We start from the raw sequence: 18552 nt of genomic DNA, 5'->3' as shown, positions 1-18552 counted from the left end.
CAATCATAATGAAACAACATGTATATGAAGCATTTCTTTTTGAAATATCAAATTCCTTTTAAATTTTAATATGAAAGCAATAATAGATTGCAACACTATAACGTCATTTTAATTGACGTAAAAAATTAGATTACAGTTTTCTGTCAATTGTCATTAAACAATGAAAAGTGTGTCTTCCCATTAATTATATTTATATTTTTATTTAAGGCAATCATAGGTTGCTTTGTTTATTTTTTTATGTTTTTATATTTGATAAATTAAATAATATAAAGTTATGATATCCCGTAAAGGACAAAAAGCTATTAACGAAGGAGTTGTTGGCAAATATGTAAAAAAAGATACTCCACCAGATTTACCTAGTAAGTGTTTTTGAAATCTTTTTTTTTAAACGGATTGACTATATACATTTAGTTATAAGCAAAGGATATTGAAAATTAGCTGAATGATATTATTATGGTCGTAGTTATAAATGTCTGGACAACGGGTAATAACAGAAGGCCGCGAAGCCAACCCTTCGGATCTAATGAGGGGCATATGCAAGGCATAGAAAACAAATTTGGTAAAGCCCAAACTGTTAGTGGTCATGCAGGGAAATATACTCCTAGTGAATCAGTACCAAATTTGGCTCACAGGTAAATTACTGCAGACATTCTTGATACACAGTTTCTAAATATTTGGTTAATAAAAACATATTTTAGATTACTCTGGTCATATTTTTTATGTGTTTCATTTCAGATTCGCAAGTCTATCCACTGGTGAAACAGCTAGCTCTTCAAGCAATTTCAATTCTCAATATCATTTAGATGTACACTTAGTAAGTCAATCACATACAAATGTTGTGCTGGTTATTTAAATATCATTAATATGTAACCTAATGTACAGGCATCTCACTCAACCCTCAATGAAATTGACGATTCATTTAGTAGACAGACAAGCCACAGGTACTATAGACAAACACAGACAGAAGATCCTATCTATCAAAATCAGCAGCAAGTAGGTTATATTTATTATTGTTAATTTTCACCACATATTTTGGTCTAGTCTATATTCAATTGTTTTTTTAGGTCCAACAACAAAAACACCAGCATTACAGTTCAAGAGAGTCAAGTATTCCACGGATTTCGTCCAACATGAGCCTGACTCCTAGACTACATCCGCCTTCTCCTCACTCTATCAGATTACATTGTAATGAATGTAAGTATAGACACATATATATATTTAAAATAAACAATATTTCCAATTTTTTATACTATTAAAACTTATACTTTAGTTTTATATTAAAAAAAAGTCCTAAGAAAGTTGAAGTTTTCACATAGGTAGGAGAAATGAAAATTCTTGTTACATTTAAATACACTCCTGGCTAAGAATAAATCAGAGTACTATTTTGAAGCTAGTATTGTTTACACTTAGCTAGATATAACATGTAACATACAAATTCCTTACCAGACTCGTTACAATCATCATCAACTTATATTACTTGAAAAAATATTTAATATATATATATGTTTCTTCATAGTCGCAAGCAATTGTTTCTGACAACAAATAGTCACCTGTGTTTTATGTGGATAATAATTTTTCTTTATATTTGTGATCTATTAATGGATATTTAAGCATTAATGGACATTTCAGCATTTCCACCGGCAACACAGTCATCGCCAATATATTCTAACTATGTGAACACTCCAGCGCTCCCGGCAATTCCATATCATAATAAGGGCAACATAATTTCTTCTAGTCAAGGTAAATCTATACAATTATAATGACTCCATTTTTAAATTATACCAGACTATAGCCTGTTCAAAAATTAACTTTATATTATATATTTTTTTATAGTTGACAGCAGATTTATTATATTGGATATTATATGGGAAAATATTTCGTTACTTAAATTATTAAAAATGTTTTGGTCTCAAAGATGGAAATTTATATTTAAACGTGTCCACGTATATAATGATGTGATAATTTATAAATTGTTTGGTTAAATTTTAATCTAAGTTTCTTTTAGCTATATAAGCTATAAGCATATGTGTAAATACAAACTAATAGAATATAATGACGTAGGTTCGGAAGAATGCGAGCTACCTTTGCCACCGGGCTGGTCAGCGGACCGCACGCTGCGTGGTCGTCGTTATTATATGGATCATAACACACAGACAACACACTGGACGCATCCGTTAGAGAGTGTACCGCGTCCCTGGCACCGCGTATCCACGCCACATCACGGAGTTTACTATTTCAAGTTAGTTATTTCAGTTAGAAATACATCAGTCTGACATTTTGTTAGAACCCTTTACAGTGTAGTTAAGTGTTTTAATGTCATGATACGACTGGATATTGTATTTTTGTCTTAACTTTTAAAGAGATATGATCTTAAAATAAATATGTTTTATTCTGGTTTACCCAAAATTAGTTTTTGGCATATCTAATAGAAATATTGATTTTTTAATTATATAATTACTTATATATTTATTATTTAATAAAAAATTGAAAAGCTAGCTGCTTATGCACATGTCGTGTTTATATTTTCTATTGTTGTAACTGTAGTGTGAATTAAAATAATTTTAAGTGAACCAAAAAGCTTTTAATGTTTTTAATGATATGATACATTGATTGTTAACAGTGAGATAACTCATCAGACAACATATGTTCATCCCTGTCTTGTCGGAGGATGCTACCTTGTTAGTTCACTCGTACCAGCCCTGGTGCCACCTTACTTGTTGGAGGAAATACCTCACTGGCTGATTGTGTACTCAAAAGGTTTGTATTACGCCTTATTTATATTTGCTCAGTATTGTTTAATAAAATCATGCCAAATATAATGCAGGTAGATTGTTATACATAAATTATTTTATATTCTGTCATTCTGTTTTGTAATTCAGTACAATACAAATATTTTTAATTTAATACAGTTTTACTGGAAGCTACAGTCTTAATTATATGTTTTACTTTGTTATTTAGTACAACTGTAATAAGTAGTAATCTCATTTTCATTTTATAAACAAACAGTAGTAGCAGTATGGAATGCATGTTTTATGTATTTTTATATTTAATATTTATATGACAATCATCTTGGCTTGATGACATTGTTCACAGCTGATCAAGAACTAGATCACAAGCTACGCTGGAACATGTTCAGGCTGAGCGAGTTAGACTGTTACTCGGATATGCTCACAAGACTGTACAAACAGGAACTGCAGTTGATTGTCATGAAATACGAACAGTACAGGTGTGTAACAAAAAACCTTGAGTTTAGTGATGTTGAACGGTAAAGGTATATGTGGAGACATATATATGTATATAAATAGAAATGGTAAAATCTATGGAGGTCCAGATAATGCTTGAATGTCTTGCAAAATACTATTCATTGATACAGAACACAAAAAATACACCTTGATATAGTGAAATAAATTAAAATTTTAACTTCCAATATTAGGTAACATGTCTAGAGCTTAACATTTCCTAATGGCTTATGGAATTAACTCTGGGATTTATCTTTTTAAGTTCTAGTCAACATAATTCTAACAATACATTTTTATTAATCAAATCAAAATTATTGGTAATGGTTGTGATTGAAGAAAAATATGTATTTTTCTAATATACATCTTTAAAGCACAATTTTTTTTTAGTTAACTATAGAAATTTTGATATAAAATGCTATTTAAACATAAAGCATTTATTTACTGATTCAATTATAGTACATTTAAAAAATATGGCACTCTTAATATATATTACACATATATATCTGTTATAGGTTTTTAAGAGTGCCTTATTCTATTAACATTAACTAGGGTGTTATTATTGGTATAATTAATTTCACAATCATGTGTTTCAGGTCGGCCTTGCTACAGGAACTTGAACGTAGAAGACTGGCCAAATCGTGCCACACTCACTCAAATTATTGATTATAACAGTGTAATGCCTTATGAAACTGTGATTTTAACATAAGTTTTTTTTATAATATTGTACATAAGTATGCTATGTATATATTATCGTTCCTAAATGTCATAAGTGCCTTATTAGTTGCCTTGACAGTATTATATATATTTTTTGGCTTTATCATCACATATGTGAATAAATTTTAATTATTTTTATACCCTTTATACAATTGTGCGGGATGCTTCTATTAAAGTATTCTTACTTCCCTATACCTGTCATAGTATAAGGCGAGTATATTATACAACATTATAATAAAATCACTTAGTTAAAGTTCAGAAACTGTTATTTTAAGCTTATGTCTACAACAAAATCAACAGATAAATAAATTATGTTTCCAATTCTTCACTGTTTATTTCTTTTTTATCAATTGTTTTTTTCTCTCCTTCCACAATATCATATTCATCAACTTTAGTCAGTCCAGATATTCTGTAAACTTTAGCATTCTTGATACCTAAAGTATTGGCCCAACCCAGTGCTGCAATTAAATATATGTTTCATGTAATAGTATTAATATAAAATGCATATTATGATATTGGTGTTCCTTTACAAGAAACTACAAATACCTGGTGACATTTTGGCTTCTTCATCTGTTTTGAGACCGTAATAATGCGCCCAATCGGCTTTTCCATTGTATATACTATATACCAGTACACCGAAAGCATTCCATGCAAGAAAACCATAAGCATAACTAAGGCGACGTTTCCATAAAACGGCTACATCAACTGGAATGGGTTTCGTTTTACGCCGGATGTAACGGTGCCACCATTTATGTATCATTTTAATAAATAATAAAATTAATTATGTAATTGATACTATACTACCACTAGCAATAACAATATGTGCTATGCACTGACTTAAATCTGACACTTGACAAACGAGACTTTTTGAATATATGTCATTTTAAATCATTCCGATTCTAAAGTCACGTTCAATAAATTTAAGCTAGTGGAAACTGAAATTGCTCCTTAGTTATATATTATTATAATAACTAACACGACGTTGAGCATATAAATATTAAACTAACTATGGAGTCAAATAATTAAAATTTTGTGGTAAAATAAAAGAAATAAGGAAATGCAATTTGGATCCAAAAAATTAAGTTATGTAATATGAAGCCATAAAAATTTGAGGGGATGAAATAACTCATTTTTGTTACGTAAATTTAAACGTTCCCATTTTTGTAAAATTATTGTCATATGATATGAACCAACAAGAATTTAAGCATATTTTTTTTATTTCACATTCTTTCACGAGAAAGTTGACGTACTTAACAATAAATCCAGAATACATAGAGAAATAGAAAAATCATACAATCTTGACTATATTTTAAAAAGGAAATGCAATAATATAATATTTTGTTATACTATAATGAAAATGCCGCCCATTGGTAACATAATTGAATTTTTCTATAAAGCTTGATAAAAAATATTAAAGACTTATATTACGTATTTTTATTTTAGTGAAAACTACTTTACGCAAATTGAAATTTATCTGCCACAATCTTAGCCAGATGTAAGTATTTTTATTTTAAACACAATTCAAGACCATGGTGCAATTTCACGACCAGAAACTTAAAACTAGTTAAAGTAATAGACTTAAAGTAATAAAACCAAAGTCCAGTGATTTCATAATTGTAAAAGGAGATACTATTGTTGTATGTTGGGATGTAGGTATTGTAATTCAATGTAAAAATGCTTCCGGTAAAACGTTATTTCTTTTTCATAACGAGAAATTGTTTGAAAATTTATTGTCAATTTGTTATATAAGGTGTCTAAATAATTTCAGACAAATTTTAATACAATCTTGGCTTATGCATTTTAGAATTTGCTATTTAATTTTAATAGCGGTAGTAATGCTTTTATTTTTTATAAATACATTTCTAAAAGGAATAGAACTACAAAGTACAAAGAACTTAACTTAAATTTCCATTGGTATTTATGTCAAATTAATTTCTATTATATTCGATAAAGTTTGTTCTATTGATGTTGCATTAGATGTGATTGAGATCAGATATGGTTAGATGGACTTGGGAACCAGAGTATCCTAACACAAACTTCTTGTAACACAGTAATAGCACGTAATACAAATTTGATAACATCTTTCACTTTATTTTCTACTGTTAGTAAAATTATATTATGTTAATATGTATTTTTAAATTATATAACGGCCCTTAGTGACGTAATAATTCCAGAAAAATGATTTCTTGATTGTGGAATAAAATCAGTTCTCATGTCAATTATCAAACAAGAAAGTTGGCAATTAAAATTAATTATTGAGATAAATGTGAGAAAAAAATTAGGGAAAAATAATAATATTTAAAATAGATGTCCGTGCTTGTTGAATTGTTTATTTTATTGTTTGTAAGGGAGGTTTGTTTTTTTGTTTCCTATAATGAGATGACAACTTGAGACGAAAGAACAACATTCATGACAAGGTTATATAAATACAGTAGAAGGTCACAGCTTTTTAAAATGTTAGGACAAAACCATGCAACAATCGTACCACGTTCAGCCTGATACCAAAATCACCCTACACACATGGTTAACTCTCACACCCTTTCGAATATTACTAGGTTATATATAATATTGGTGCATTTAAATATTCCGTAACATTTATTGATTTGAAAATTAGTTTGCAATTCCTTCGTCTTAATATGAAATCATATTAAATTTATTAATACAGTAACAGTCAATATATAGTTATAAGTTTGTGTTAAAAATATTACAATTCAATATACAATTAAATGTTAAATGTGTATAAATTTAATACAAAAGTATTAAGGCTTTTTAAGGCGTTCGCTTAGTTTGTACGACCAGAAATATTATTGCCAAGTATCAAAGTCAGATTGCGAACCTTCGCAAAGGTCGGGCGGCATTACACTGTATACTTTCGATTTAGTCAGTTGGGTCAAAAAAAAAGTTTTGAATACTGTTTAGGCTAACATAAACAGAAATAAATGGGAAAATCTGACAAAAAGTATGTCTGATATATATAATTTATATATATTCCTTGACATAATACTTTTTATATTTTATTATATTACACTTTTATGGATTATTATTTTGTCTTATTTCAGAAATAAATCGGAAAAAATAAAAGCCCTCAGAAAACGCTATGACGCTTTTTTAGAAGAAGATAAAAAACGTAAAGAAAGAAATGATTACATCTTGGAGAGATTGGAAAAAATGCGATCCTGTATAACGTTAGTCCAAGTGCGATGTAAGGTAATTATCACTCAGAAGTTACTCATAGTTAAGTAAGTTCCGAAAATTCTGAATCAAATGGCAATGACACAAATAAAATAATCTTTATACAATTACTTAAACTGTATTATTTTATTCATTTTTCAAATTTCAGGGATATTCCAAAGACAGTTGCGACTATCAGGGAGGTGTTATTAAAAGGGCTATAGACGGACCCCGTCACATGTACGCGAAATCGGATAATCAAAAAAGGGATGAGCTGAATATTTTGAAAGAAATCAGCCAGAAATATATTTTGATACCGAAAGGCGCCACGAATGATCCTAAAAATAACTATGATAGGGTGATTCCGGGTGATCCTGGTCTCGTACAAAGCCCTTCCAATGATATGGATTGGAAAAGTAAATACAGTATTTTAGACGAATTAAAAAGACAAGAAAAGGGTGAGAATTCTAAAGCAACAGCTGACAAGCGACATGGTGATAATGATTTACACGATGACGTTAAAAACAAAAACTATATTTTAGAAGATAGTAATTTAAAAACAAACTATCAAAACGAGAATTCTGATAACAGAGACCTCTTGCCTAATAAACTAGACGATGGACATGATTTAAATACAGTTAACAGACCAAATAGAGAAGAGAGAAACAATTATAGAAATAAAGAAAAGGAACCTAAAAATAGTGAAGATTTAAACATTGAAGCAACATCTGCTTTAAGCGCGGAGCAAGATGAAATACCTTTGGATAAAAATAACGATCAAGAAGCCAAATCAAAGTTAAATGATTTGCTACCACAAAACTACCAAGTGGAAGTGAAACAAGATCAAATATATTATGACAGCAATTTAAAAGAGGAAAAAGATTTAAAAAACAATCTTTATGAAAAATTAACAGAAGAACAGCAACCAACTGCAGTCTGCAAGGATAAATACTTACCTGAAGAGAAGAATGTTACAGAAGTTGAAAAAATGTCTCCAGAAAACATTGCTCAAACCGCTTCAGACTTACCATCTGTTGTAAGCAATGAAACTGTGAATGTAGTAGCTAAAGAAGATATTCCACTCTCATATTCAAATAGTCCAGAGCAAATAAAAAATGATAACTTGGTCATAGCAAAAACAGCTGAAGTTAAACCTACTTTAAGAGAAGAACCATCAACAGATATCAAAGAACACGAATATCAACAGCAGGAGTCGAACATGAAGACAGAAGAAAACATAGAACAGAATGCATCCTTGGATGTGAATAATGAATTTGAGACCGAACAAAGAGAAATGTTCTATGAGGAAACAGCTGGCGTATACAAACAAGGGGATACAACTGTATATCCAGAGGAAAATGAAAATTACGCAAATCAAGAGTACTCCAACTACTACGAAGACATACAAAAGGAACAAATCTACCCTATCGACATAAACGAACACGAGGAAACGATTGAACGTTACGATCCCAATTACGAAGAGCAATATGCCAATAATTATGATGGTACAGACGAAACAGAATACCAGACGCAGGTGTATGGCGTTGATGATACATACAACCAGCAGGTGGCTTACGACCAACCTGGAGATAACTATCAAGAACAACAGATCCAGAACTATGAAGCTGGAGATAAGGAAGCCGGCAAAGGCGATCAAGCTGTTTACTACGATAATGCACAAACTAAAGAACCATACGACAATAAGCTTGGAGATCAACCCGAGGCAGCTTATACAGAAGGCTACGAAACACAAGATTACGCCCTTGTGCAAGAAGCTCCGTCAATAGACGCAATAGGAGAACAACTGGATTTAGAAGACAAGTACATACAAAACCCCAACAAATCAGTTGAAAACCAAGATCACAAAAACGATATTGAGCAAACATCCGAAGTGAAACATCCCGATGCTAATGTCATATAACATTCTGTATTTTATTATTTTTTTTCACAAAAAGATATTTTTTCATATTTTTCTTTATTCTAAACTATATATGATTTTGTTAAAATTATTTCATGATATAAGCTTAATGAAAGATAATGAAGGTTTTTTTATTTACTTTATTACTGACAAACAACTACAATAGCTTCCTGTGTCTAGTATCTATTGTGGTAAGGGCATACTTTCCAAAATGGCCGCCTGTTCTGGGATAAGAGCTTGCATGGGTTTCTTCCAATGTTCTTTTTGCCATGCTAGTCTTTCTAGTCCTGTAGCCCAATGATGTATTCTGCATCTTACATTAACCTGTTCCTTATTATTGACCTAAAAATATTCAAATTGTCTATACATTAAATTAATTTGTAGAAACTTTTTTTGGTAATATACAAATATTTAAGTCAGAAAAGATTTAGATCAGTTAAAATAAGTGGCACATTCAGAGTACTCACACTGACACAGTTTTACTATATAATATATTTAAAATGAGACAATAAAGTCTATATTTTAGGAATAGGACTGTAACTCATTTAATAGAAGTAATATATCAGTTGCTTTTTTCAAAAAATTAAGTAATAATAACAATAATTACATACTTTAACGGTAACATAAAATTCTTTTTCCTGCAATTCTAGATCGGGACCAGATATTTTTACTGGCGGCATTGTTATTGCATGTTCCGGAACAACAAATCCTGCCTTTCTAAATGATGTCTTAACATGCCAGGGCTCTAGAGTCCATGGATTTGTTTTACTCATTGTGATTTGCAACACTAATCTCGACAAACATCCCACAGTCTGAAAATGTAATAAGTTAGGCCATTTACATCAACAATAAATTATGAGTAAAAATTTGGTTGAATTCAGGTAATAAGCATAAATAGAAAATCAACAGCATTGAATCACATTGTCAAAGAAATTCAGCATAAATTTATATTACCCTCTGAGCATACGGTGAACTGAATTCTGCTTCCACTTTGGGTTTATTTTCTTCAACTTTGAACTTTGAAATGTTTTCTGGACTGGCATATACAGCTAAGCCAGGCATAAGAAAGTCTCTGTAGGCAATAGTGGGACGAAGGGTGAGTAGATCACCAGTATTACCAACACCTACCATTAAAAACAATAAAAAAAATGTGTACCAATGTTATTAATTATATAAATGGACTAATGAAGTTTTACCTTCAACAAATTGGTTTAAGATGATTTGGACATCCTGTTTTTTAGATACACAAGTGTCCTCAACTAAATCATAAATAAAATGTCTTGCTTTTAATTTGGCGGGCTTCCCTCCTTGCTTATGCAGTGGTGGAGGCCATCTTCTCTTCAAAATAAATGTATTCTGAAATTAACAATAAGTCGGTGATTAAGAAAAATTAACGAATTATGGGTACATCAAAAAATTTGAGAAGAAAACTTTTAGTTATATAAAATAATAATAATATTGAATATATTTGTTATTACCCTTGTTTGTTGATGTAATAAATTTGGACCATTAGCAATAGTTTTAGATAATGCTGTACGGATACCGAACATTTTTAACATATATTATCTGATATTCTTTTATATATAAACCTTATACATAAAAAGGGTTAAATTAGATAACGTTATTTATAATATATAAATAAGTTAGGTTTAACATAAATTTTTGGGGTTATATTATAGTAAGACAAAAAATGACAGTTGCGCAAGTTCATAAAGTAAAAAAAATGTATATATAACAGATTTAAATTAAAATAATGTGGATTTCCATAATCAATTCATTTTATTCTTTTGTATTGTACGCTTGTATCAAAAATTAGATGAAAATATTTTGAAAGGGCTTTTTTCTTAGTTACAATATAAGGTTCTATTTATAGAATATTATACCATAATATAATATTGGAATACTTTTATTATATAAGTGCGGTAAGAAACCATAATTGTAGATTATCAAAATACATATTACTATTCTACAATATACTACAGTAAGTTATTGTAATTTAAAATAAACGGCATTATGTAAAAAAAAACATTTATGGCGTTAAGTGAATGACCATAGAGAATTTAGAATAGAGTCAAATACCGAATTCCGGAAAGTTAATGCGGATTATGTTGTGAATTAATGTGTAATGTTTATTTAGGATTCACTGGACTCATTACGATATTTTGCAATAACGTTGATTTATTAGTGTATATTAAAGTGGTGACAGCGAATATTTAAACAAAAATGGATGATGAAATGAGTTCAGATTTACAGGTAAGAAAGAGTAAGGTTATATTGCATACGGCTGCGCACTCAAGCCTTGAAATATAATGCGTGTCTTGTTTCAGAAATGTTTATCAGAGGGTGCTATGGACACTGATGAGGGTCCATTAATAAATGAAAATTCAAATGGTTTGTCCCATTTATTAACCGACGGAGAGTTTAACAGTGTTGACGCTGCGGTTGTTGACGAGTCGTCTACCTCGAATCAGGCTTTTTTAAATGCAGTTGAGTTATCGACTGGCAGCGTCGGTGATTATCTCGATAACAACACGGGCGGTTTTAACACTGATTCATTCGATGTCGGCGACAACGCTGTCAACTTCCCCAGCGACTCTTTAAACAATGTACTGTCAGACGGCGATTCCCGGTTGAGTGATGCTTTCAAACCGACGCCAAATGATATAGATCTTACAGAGAATCAGAAGACGGTGTCTCAATTAGAGCTCGATATGGAGTTGACGCAGGATACGTCTAACGAAACTAGAAGCAATCAGGATTTTAACATGTCCTCTTTTAACGAGAGAAATGATACGTTACCAAGTGACCAAGACAACACCAACGATACGCTTGTCGAACAGTCAGTAAAGAAATCTAGAAAGAAAAGACGTTCATCAAAAGATGAAGACGATAACAAGAAAAACCAGAACTCCAATGATAGGAATAGATTAAGCGAAAGAAAACAGGATTCGGTGCACAGAGAATATGAGGTGAGGACAGTAGAGTCAAACGTGATGATAATTTGATAAATAAATATTAAGAAAATACATTTTTAATTTATGCTCCATAGTATTGCAATTACGAACTTAATTTTAACACATAAATTAGAAAGTACTTTTGCTTCAATGTTTTATATTATTTTGTAGGTATCAGATAATACTCAAGGAAACAGCCAGGATAGTTCATATGGAAGATCGAAAGAAAAAGTGAAGGTATGGAGAATAATCTTATATAATAGTGTTTGTATGATGATTACTAACATTGTGATTTTATAATGTGCTCTGAGATATATGTGAAAGTATTATAAAGAATATGTAATTTTTTATGTATGTTTTGTGTATATTTTTTATGTATGTTCTATGGCACAATATTATATTTTCTATTACTATAAAGCAATATTAAATCATATAATGTAATGAGAGTGAATGCATAGGTTGGAAGTGCTGAAGAGACCGAGGTAGTTTCCGAAGATGAACTGCCGGTTATTCAGAAACCGAGTGTAAAAGATGCAGAGAATGTGTCCGATGATGAATTGCCGGGACCTAAACCAGCCGAACTACCGGCAGATACCGAGGTTGTTTTGTCAGGGAACATTTGATATAATATTTTGGTCTGTCTCCTGCAATATGTTATTGTTAACAGGTTGTGTCCGAGGACGAACTGCCGACATCAAAGAAGGATGGAAAAGAGTCTCGGAAACGAAAAACTGAGGAAGGTGATGGTTATGATCCTGGTTCACCAACATCTGAATCGGAGTCGGCTAACAAAAAACAAGCTGTTTCTAAGGTAAAATACTGCTAGAAGAAACTTTACTACTTAAACTTTTAAATATTTCATAATATAAACCTTTTTTTTACTTTTATTAGTTTTTCAATGTCACTCCATTTCTGTTTGTTATACATTCATTACAACGATAACTTAACACCTTGGCTATTTCCGGGATACAATCATTGAATTTAAAGATGAAAAATTAAGAAATTATATATATACAAGGGGTCATTCTATATTTATTATTTATTATAATGTTTAATGTATGTACATTTTGTATTTGAAATATATGACAATCTGTAATTTTATGATAGAAATACTGGCTTGAGGCTTTTATATTGCTCAAACAGAAGCCACACATAAATCATCAAGATTTTAAATTAATGTTATAACATTACTTGTTCTGTATTCATCGTAACTGTTTGGTAATTAATCTGGTCTGATTGTTCTATTTCCAGAACGGTGAAAGCAAACCAGTGTCGGCAGAAAAAAGATTCTCAGGGGATGAAAAGCCTAAGAAGAAAACTCTCCCCGACCTAGACAAGTACTGGAAGGTGGTTAACGATGATCCGACAGATTTCACAGGCTGGACATACTTGTTGCAGTACGTCGACCAAGAGGTAGGAACGTATATTATTCTTCTATGTGATATGTTATATTATTTAATGATGAAAACAAACGCTAATCTCATCGGCTTTGTGAAGCGGTGAGAACTGAAAATCCTGTTGATTTGCAAGGGCCAACTGATAGTATTGACGGCGAGCCGCCATCCTCGCGCCTGATCTTCATAGTATTAATATTGTGACCGTCTTCAGAGCGACGCCGAAGCGGCCCGCGAAGCCTACGACGCCTTCCTCTCCCACTACCCGTACTGCTACGGCTACTGGCGCAAGTACGCCGATTACGAGAAGCGTAAAGGAAGTAAAAAGAAATGCCTGGAGGTGAGTCCCGACGGCAGCCATCTTTAATATTATATTTAAGACACGGTGAGTCATGTAAGGAATGATATTGGTGACATTCATTTTTCAATGTGACATAACACTTGGTATAATATATGAGATCTAGTCCTAAACTAGCCTAACTGCTATTGTGCAATTGTTTTTTTTCCCAACAGTGCTTCGAGGCCCGTGTCCGTAAGGCAATGCCGTCGGTACGCGGCGGGGTGTACCGTAAACATCGCCTAGTTTATATTTATAAAGCTACGGTAGTGGCCACGCGCCTGTGTTGTACATTAATGCATTCACTCTACTGTTTGTATTCGATCGCATGATGTATTGTCAATATGTTATATGAATTATTTAAGTCGTCGGTCACTGTATTATAATTTATTAAGTGTAAGAGTGTATTGTAATCGAGCCGTGTTATCATGAGGCGCCGGCGACCCACCGCGCCGGGCTGCGACGGCGGCGCGGACGACGCTCTAACAGGTGTAACTCGAGCACATATTATGAGCGGTGGAGGCAGACGGGCGGCTGGACAGACAGCCGCTCGTTTCCTCCATCCCTATTACATGAACATTATATAATGCTATTCAATATTCCCTTGCTTCGAAGCTCCGCACGTGGAGGCGGCGCTGAGGTCGCCCGGTACATTATTAATGTGCAGACCGTGTTGCAGGTGTTGGAAAGGGGGCTGAAAGCCATACCACTGTCGGTTGACCTTTGGATACATTATCTCAACCACATTAAGACCACGAGGACTGAAGATCACGCCTTCATTAGGTCGCAGTACGAGAGGGCTATCGGTAAACTATTCTCTGCTATACGTCAAGCCGTAATGTAACGTACGAGAATTAATCTTACATTAATACAATATTGATTATTGTTGTGTAGAAGCATGCGGCCTGGAGTTTCGTTCCGACCGTCTCTGGGAGTCGTACATCAAGTGGGAGGCCGAGAACGGCTCGGCCCTCAACGTCACCAATATATATGATCGTCTGCTGGCGACGCCGACACTTGGATACACCTCGCACTTTGACAAGTAAGACAGAAACAGGCAGCTATTACAGAATTATGTTTAGTAGTGTACAAAGTAGATACAAGAATTATATGTATGTGATATAAGAAAGTGTAAAAAAATTCTATTTTAACACAAAAATAAATTATAATAATGATTCGCTGTGTGCGAGACTTGGAATACATCTTGGAATAGTTTTTTATTGTTATATACATTAATAAAAATTAAACTCTTAACATTAAAGTGGCCTAAGTTACTCCTTAATACATCTGATATCTGCTTAAGAAAGTCATCAGATCAGTCCAGCATTTTCAGAGATTGGTTAAAACGAACAGACACACATGAATGGTGAGAAAATATATTTTGTTACATGTGACATGTATGTGGTACAGTTATTTTGAGATTACAAATAGACTCAGATTTTCTTTGTGTATACATTATACATAAAATCAGTTATATTACGTATGATTGTGTAACCGGAAGTGGGTATAGTTTCCAGGAGCACGTGATGTCGGAGCCGGCTTGCGGAGCGGTTTCCGCTGAGGAGCTCGTCCGCCTCCGCGCTGAGGTGAGGGACTCCGCCCCCGCTCAGCCGCCGCCCGACCTGCCCCCCGGCGAGGACGAGCCCGCTGATCATATAGTATGTAACTGTATCACTTGTACAATTATAGATATATCATGCCACGTGATATTACTATAGCATTAGCACTAAAGCCAGGGGTGAAACGGGACAGGTCGCGACTGACAAGACACACGCGAGATATATAAGCACAAATAAGTCTCGAGACAACCAAGTTAGAATATGTCTCAATAAATGACTAAATAAAAAATTGTATCAAAAATATGTATCAATGACTCATATCATATATAGATTCTTATCGCCTTTCCGTCTGAAACAAAATGTGTTCATTGTCTGTATTATTTATTATTTTCGGTAGAATTGTTGATAGATAGACCATAAGGTCTAAATATTCTAAGATGGGTCTTAGGATATTTCGACACTGTGGGTTGGTAACAAACCGGTCTCAATATTTGGATCGGTAACCATTCTCACGTTGGTCAGAGGTAGTATGAGTTAGGGCGACAGGTGATATCTTCTCATACCTCAGGAGGTGACTAGCATTAACGTTAATAAATACGTCTAGTAGAAGAAATGTATCTACATAGCAAAGTCTGAAGTCAATAGTATTAAAAAAAAATATGTTAAATTAAGGTGACATACAAAACTTAAAAGTATTAGACGCGAAAACAGTTTGATGACATATTATTGTTAAAATAAAAGTTATTATTAATACTCAGGCTTCAGAAGACGAGGCTCAAGCCATCAAAGAGCGAATAATAGCAGCGCGAAGAAAAGTTCACAAGACGACAGGAGAAGAAGTAGCGGCCAGGTGGGCATTTGAAGAAGGGGTAAGATTGTGTTTTGTATAGAATATAACTTTTATCTGTCAGAAAACAACCCTAAAAAAAATTTTTTTTTAACAAAGCAACAACATGCCATTTATATAAATTACGTGGGAAAAAAATTGATTGTATTCTTTATTTGAATTAAAAACGGCCAGCAAAAAAAAAACAAAAAGAGTATGTATGCATTGATATTGAAATGAAACTTCACAAATATTATATATTTTTTGTATGTTTAGATAAAACGCCCATACTTCCACGTGAAGCCTCTCGAGAGATGTCAGTTGAAGAACTGGAAGGCGTACCTGGAGTGGGAGAAGCAGCACGGCTCCTTTAAACGAGCACTGGTGTTACACGAGCGCTGTCTCATAGCATGTGCTCTGTATGAAGAGTTCTGGATGAGGGTGATTTACTTTACTATATGTGACAAGTTCTAGAACATTCTTGAATGCTACTTGTCTTATTTATAATAGTACCATAAGTTTTTTAAAGGATTCATGTGAAATAAAAACCTGTTGCTGTTAACTATCTAGAAAAAATACTTTAATATTTAAATGTATTTTCTTTTTATTACACTGCAGCTTATCTGACCCATAATATAGTAACTTACTCTATTGTTGACAGTTAATAAAGTTTCTGGAAGAACATTCAGCCTCGGACCCCTCGGTGATTCCCCTCCAACGGGATGCTCTAGAGCGAGCGTGTACTGTACATCACCTGGACAAGCCCGAGCTGCACCTGCACTGGGCGCACTTCGAGGAGGCTAATGGAAACACGAGTCGTGCTGCTGAAATATTAGATAGGATCGAGAAGACCTGCCCCAACCTGGTGCAGATACAGTACAGGTGACATAATATATTTAATGCAATAATATGCTTTTGGCCATAGAGTATTCACTAGAACATCTCATTTAAGATAAAGTTGAAAACGATGAAAAAAGTTTTTATATTTATCTAAAATTTTAGTCTGTCACATGACCAAGAAATATAAGATCATTAATATCTCTTTCATCATTTACAGGCGAATCAATCTTGAGAGGCGTCGCGGGGAGTACGATAAGTGCGTCCAGCTGTATGAAGGTTACATTTCATCAGCTAAAAACAAAGCTATAGCATCCGCGCTCGCTATTAAATACGCACGCTTCCTGTTTCACGTGAAGAGGGAACCGGAAGCCGCGAGGAAGGTGCTGGATGATGCGGTACTTAAGGATCCTCTCAACGCCAGACTACACATGCAGCGGTTGGATCTGGCCCTCCACACACCTGGCACCAAGTACGAGGAGTTGGAAGGTAATGATCATGGAATCATATAATAATTTAAATTCACTGTTTATATTGTTTCTCTAGTTATTAACTTTAACCAGCTCGTAAAATGTGCGAGTTTAATAATCAATATAATTTTATTGTTGTTTGTTACCATACAAAATAACACACAAATGATTGACAGCAAACGTCAGTTTATTGAGATAATATATTATGTTATTACCATTTGTAGTCTTGTTTTTATATTTATTTTTGAGTTAAAAAAATGCATATTTGTTAAGAATTGCTGATGAGCTACGAGAAGCAAGAGGGTGCGGAGATCGAGACGAGTACGGCGCTGGCGGTGCGGAGGAGGGAACTGGCCGAGGAGCTCGGAGACGCGGCCTCGGCCAGACAAGCACACACGCACGCACGAACACTCTACAAACACATGAGGAAGAGGGCGCGGGCGGCCAAACATGACACGCACCATCACACGTGAGTACTACTATATCAAGTACATGCTAAGTTCACTACCTTTAAATAGCAAACTCTAAATTTGTCTTTTATTTCTCAGTGGAACTCATAAAATACTAATATTTTTGTGAAATTTAGAAATAGAGACTAACAAAGAGCTGTTGGTTTTCAGAATTAATTTAAGTTGGGAAATATATTATATAGCAGTTTTTTTATTATATTTTTACATCTCAGGGCTTGCGCGGATCCATCGAAGAAGAAAGAGAACTGTGCAACCACCACCAGCACCACCACAGCCAGCAGCGCAAACCAATACTACCAGAACGCGGCGGCGACTGCGCAGTCATACGACCAATCGTATGCACAGCCCTACACGCCGCCGTGGGGCTACCAGCAAGCGGCAGGGCCTTACCCCCACCACCCCCACCCGCACCCCTGGCCGCAGTACCCCAACTACTATTAAGCATTACTATTACTGAGACGTGAAACAAAACTGTTTGATTTCCTCTCATCCTTCACGAGTTTGACACGACAGGTACTGTTGTACCAATTTTTAATCACACTAGCTCAAGCTGATTTGAATATGACAAAAAAAAAAAAAAATGGAATATTTTCTTCTAATTTGCGAATGCGTTCTAATTAAGCTATGGCACCGTTTATAGGTTATGAAAAAATAAACAAAATA

General features: G+C 33.5%; 5 protein-coding genes across 7 annotated transcripts; 3 read left to right on the top strand and 2 right to left on the bottom strand.

The window, feature by feature from the left end:
* The first annotated feature begins 140 nt into the window (after positions 1–140).
* On the top strand, positions 141–4281 carry LOC116773083 (scaffold protein salvador). Its single transcript, XM_032665466.2, has 10 exons — positions 141–359; positions 464–632; positions 736–814; positions 883–993; positions 1065–1194; positions 1630–1740; positions 2062–2239; positions 2621–2757; positions 3094–3226; positions 3833–4281. Exons 1-10 carry the CDS (start codon positions 275–277, stop codon positions 3900–3902), a joined length of 1203 nt encoding a protein of 400 aa, XP_032521357.1. The 5' UTR covers positions 141–274; the 3' UTR covers positions 3903–4281.
* On the bottom strand, positions 4202–4798 carry LOC116773085 (uncharacterized). Its single transcript, XM_032665467.2, has 2 exons — positions 4500–4798; positions 4202–4411 (listed from the first exon to the last, which is right to left on the bottom strand). Exons 1-2 carry the CDS (start codon positions 4711–4713, stop codon positions 4263–4265), a joined length of 363 nt encoding a protein of 120 aa, XP_032521358.1. The 5' UTR covers positions 4714–4798; the 3' UTR covers positions 4202–4262.
* Positions 4799–5177: 379 nt separating this feature from the next.
* Positions 5178–9162, top strand: LOC116773107 (protein PFC0760c-like). Of its 2 annotated transcripts, XM_032665498.2 has the most exons (4): positions 5178–5323; positions 5397–5448; positions 7013–7160; positions 7294–9162. In XM_032665498.2, exons 1-4 carry the CDS (start codon positions 5305–5307, stop codon positions 9043–9045), a joined length of 1971 nt encoding a protein of 656 aa, XP_032521389.2. In that variant the 5' UTR covers positions 5178–5304; the 3' UTR covers positions 9046–9162. The 2 variants fall into 2 exon arrangements, with proteins under 2 accessions (XP_032521389.2, XP_061384487.1); XM_061528503.1 differs by lacking the exons at positions 5178–5323; positions 5397–5448 and adding an exon at positions 6823–6912.
* Positions 9163–9164: 2 nt separating this feature from the next.
* On the bottom strand, positions 9165–10729 carry LOC116773109 (large ribosomal subunit protein bL9m). The gene is made up of 5 exons (XM_032665499.2): positions 10521–10729; positions 10239–10398; positions 9997–10166; positions 9654–9854; positions 9165–9384 (listed from the first exon to the last, which is right to left on the bottom strand). Exons 1-5 carry the CDS (start codon positions 10599–10601, stop codon positions 9226–9228), a joined length of 771 nt encoding a protein of 256 aa, XP_032521390.1. The 5' UTR covers positions 10602–10729; the 3' UTR covers positions 9165–9225.
* Positions 10730–11104: 375 nt separating this feature from the next.
* Positions 11105–18510, top strand: LOC116773033 (pre-mRNA-processing factor 39). Of its 2 annotated transcripts, XM_061528528.1 has the most exons (16): positions 11105–11295; positions 11370–12011; positions 12168–12233; positions 12455–12595; positions 12664–12807; positions 13248–13409; positions 13605–13730; positions 14407–14533; positions 14622–14769; positions 15238–15385; positions 16045–16155; positions 16389–16553; positions 16774–16994; positions 17170–17438; positions 17693–17888; positions 18102–18510. In XM_061528528.1, the coding sequence occupies exons 1-16, from the start codon at positions 11266–11268 to the stop codon at positions 18328–18330; spliced, it is 2925 nt and encodes a 974-aa protein (XP_061384512.1). In that variant the 5' UTR covers positions 11105–11265; the 3' UTR covers positions 18331–18510. The 2 variants fall into 2 exon arrangements, with proteins under 2 accessions (XP_061384512.1, XP_061384513.1); XM_061528529.1 differs by lacking the exon at positions 12455–12595.
* Positions 18511–18552: the final 42 nt, after the last annotated feature.

This window comes from Danaus plexippus, assembly GCF_018135715.1.
Source record: "Danaus plexippus chromosome 18 unlocalized genomic scaffold, MEX_DaPlex mxdp_20, whole genome shotgun sequence".
Lineage (NCBI taxonomy): Eukaryota > Metazoa > Arthropoda > Insecta > Lepidoptera > Nymphalidae > Danaus > Danaus plexippus.
This window is presented reverse-complemented; position numbering and strand designations above follow the sequence as displayed.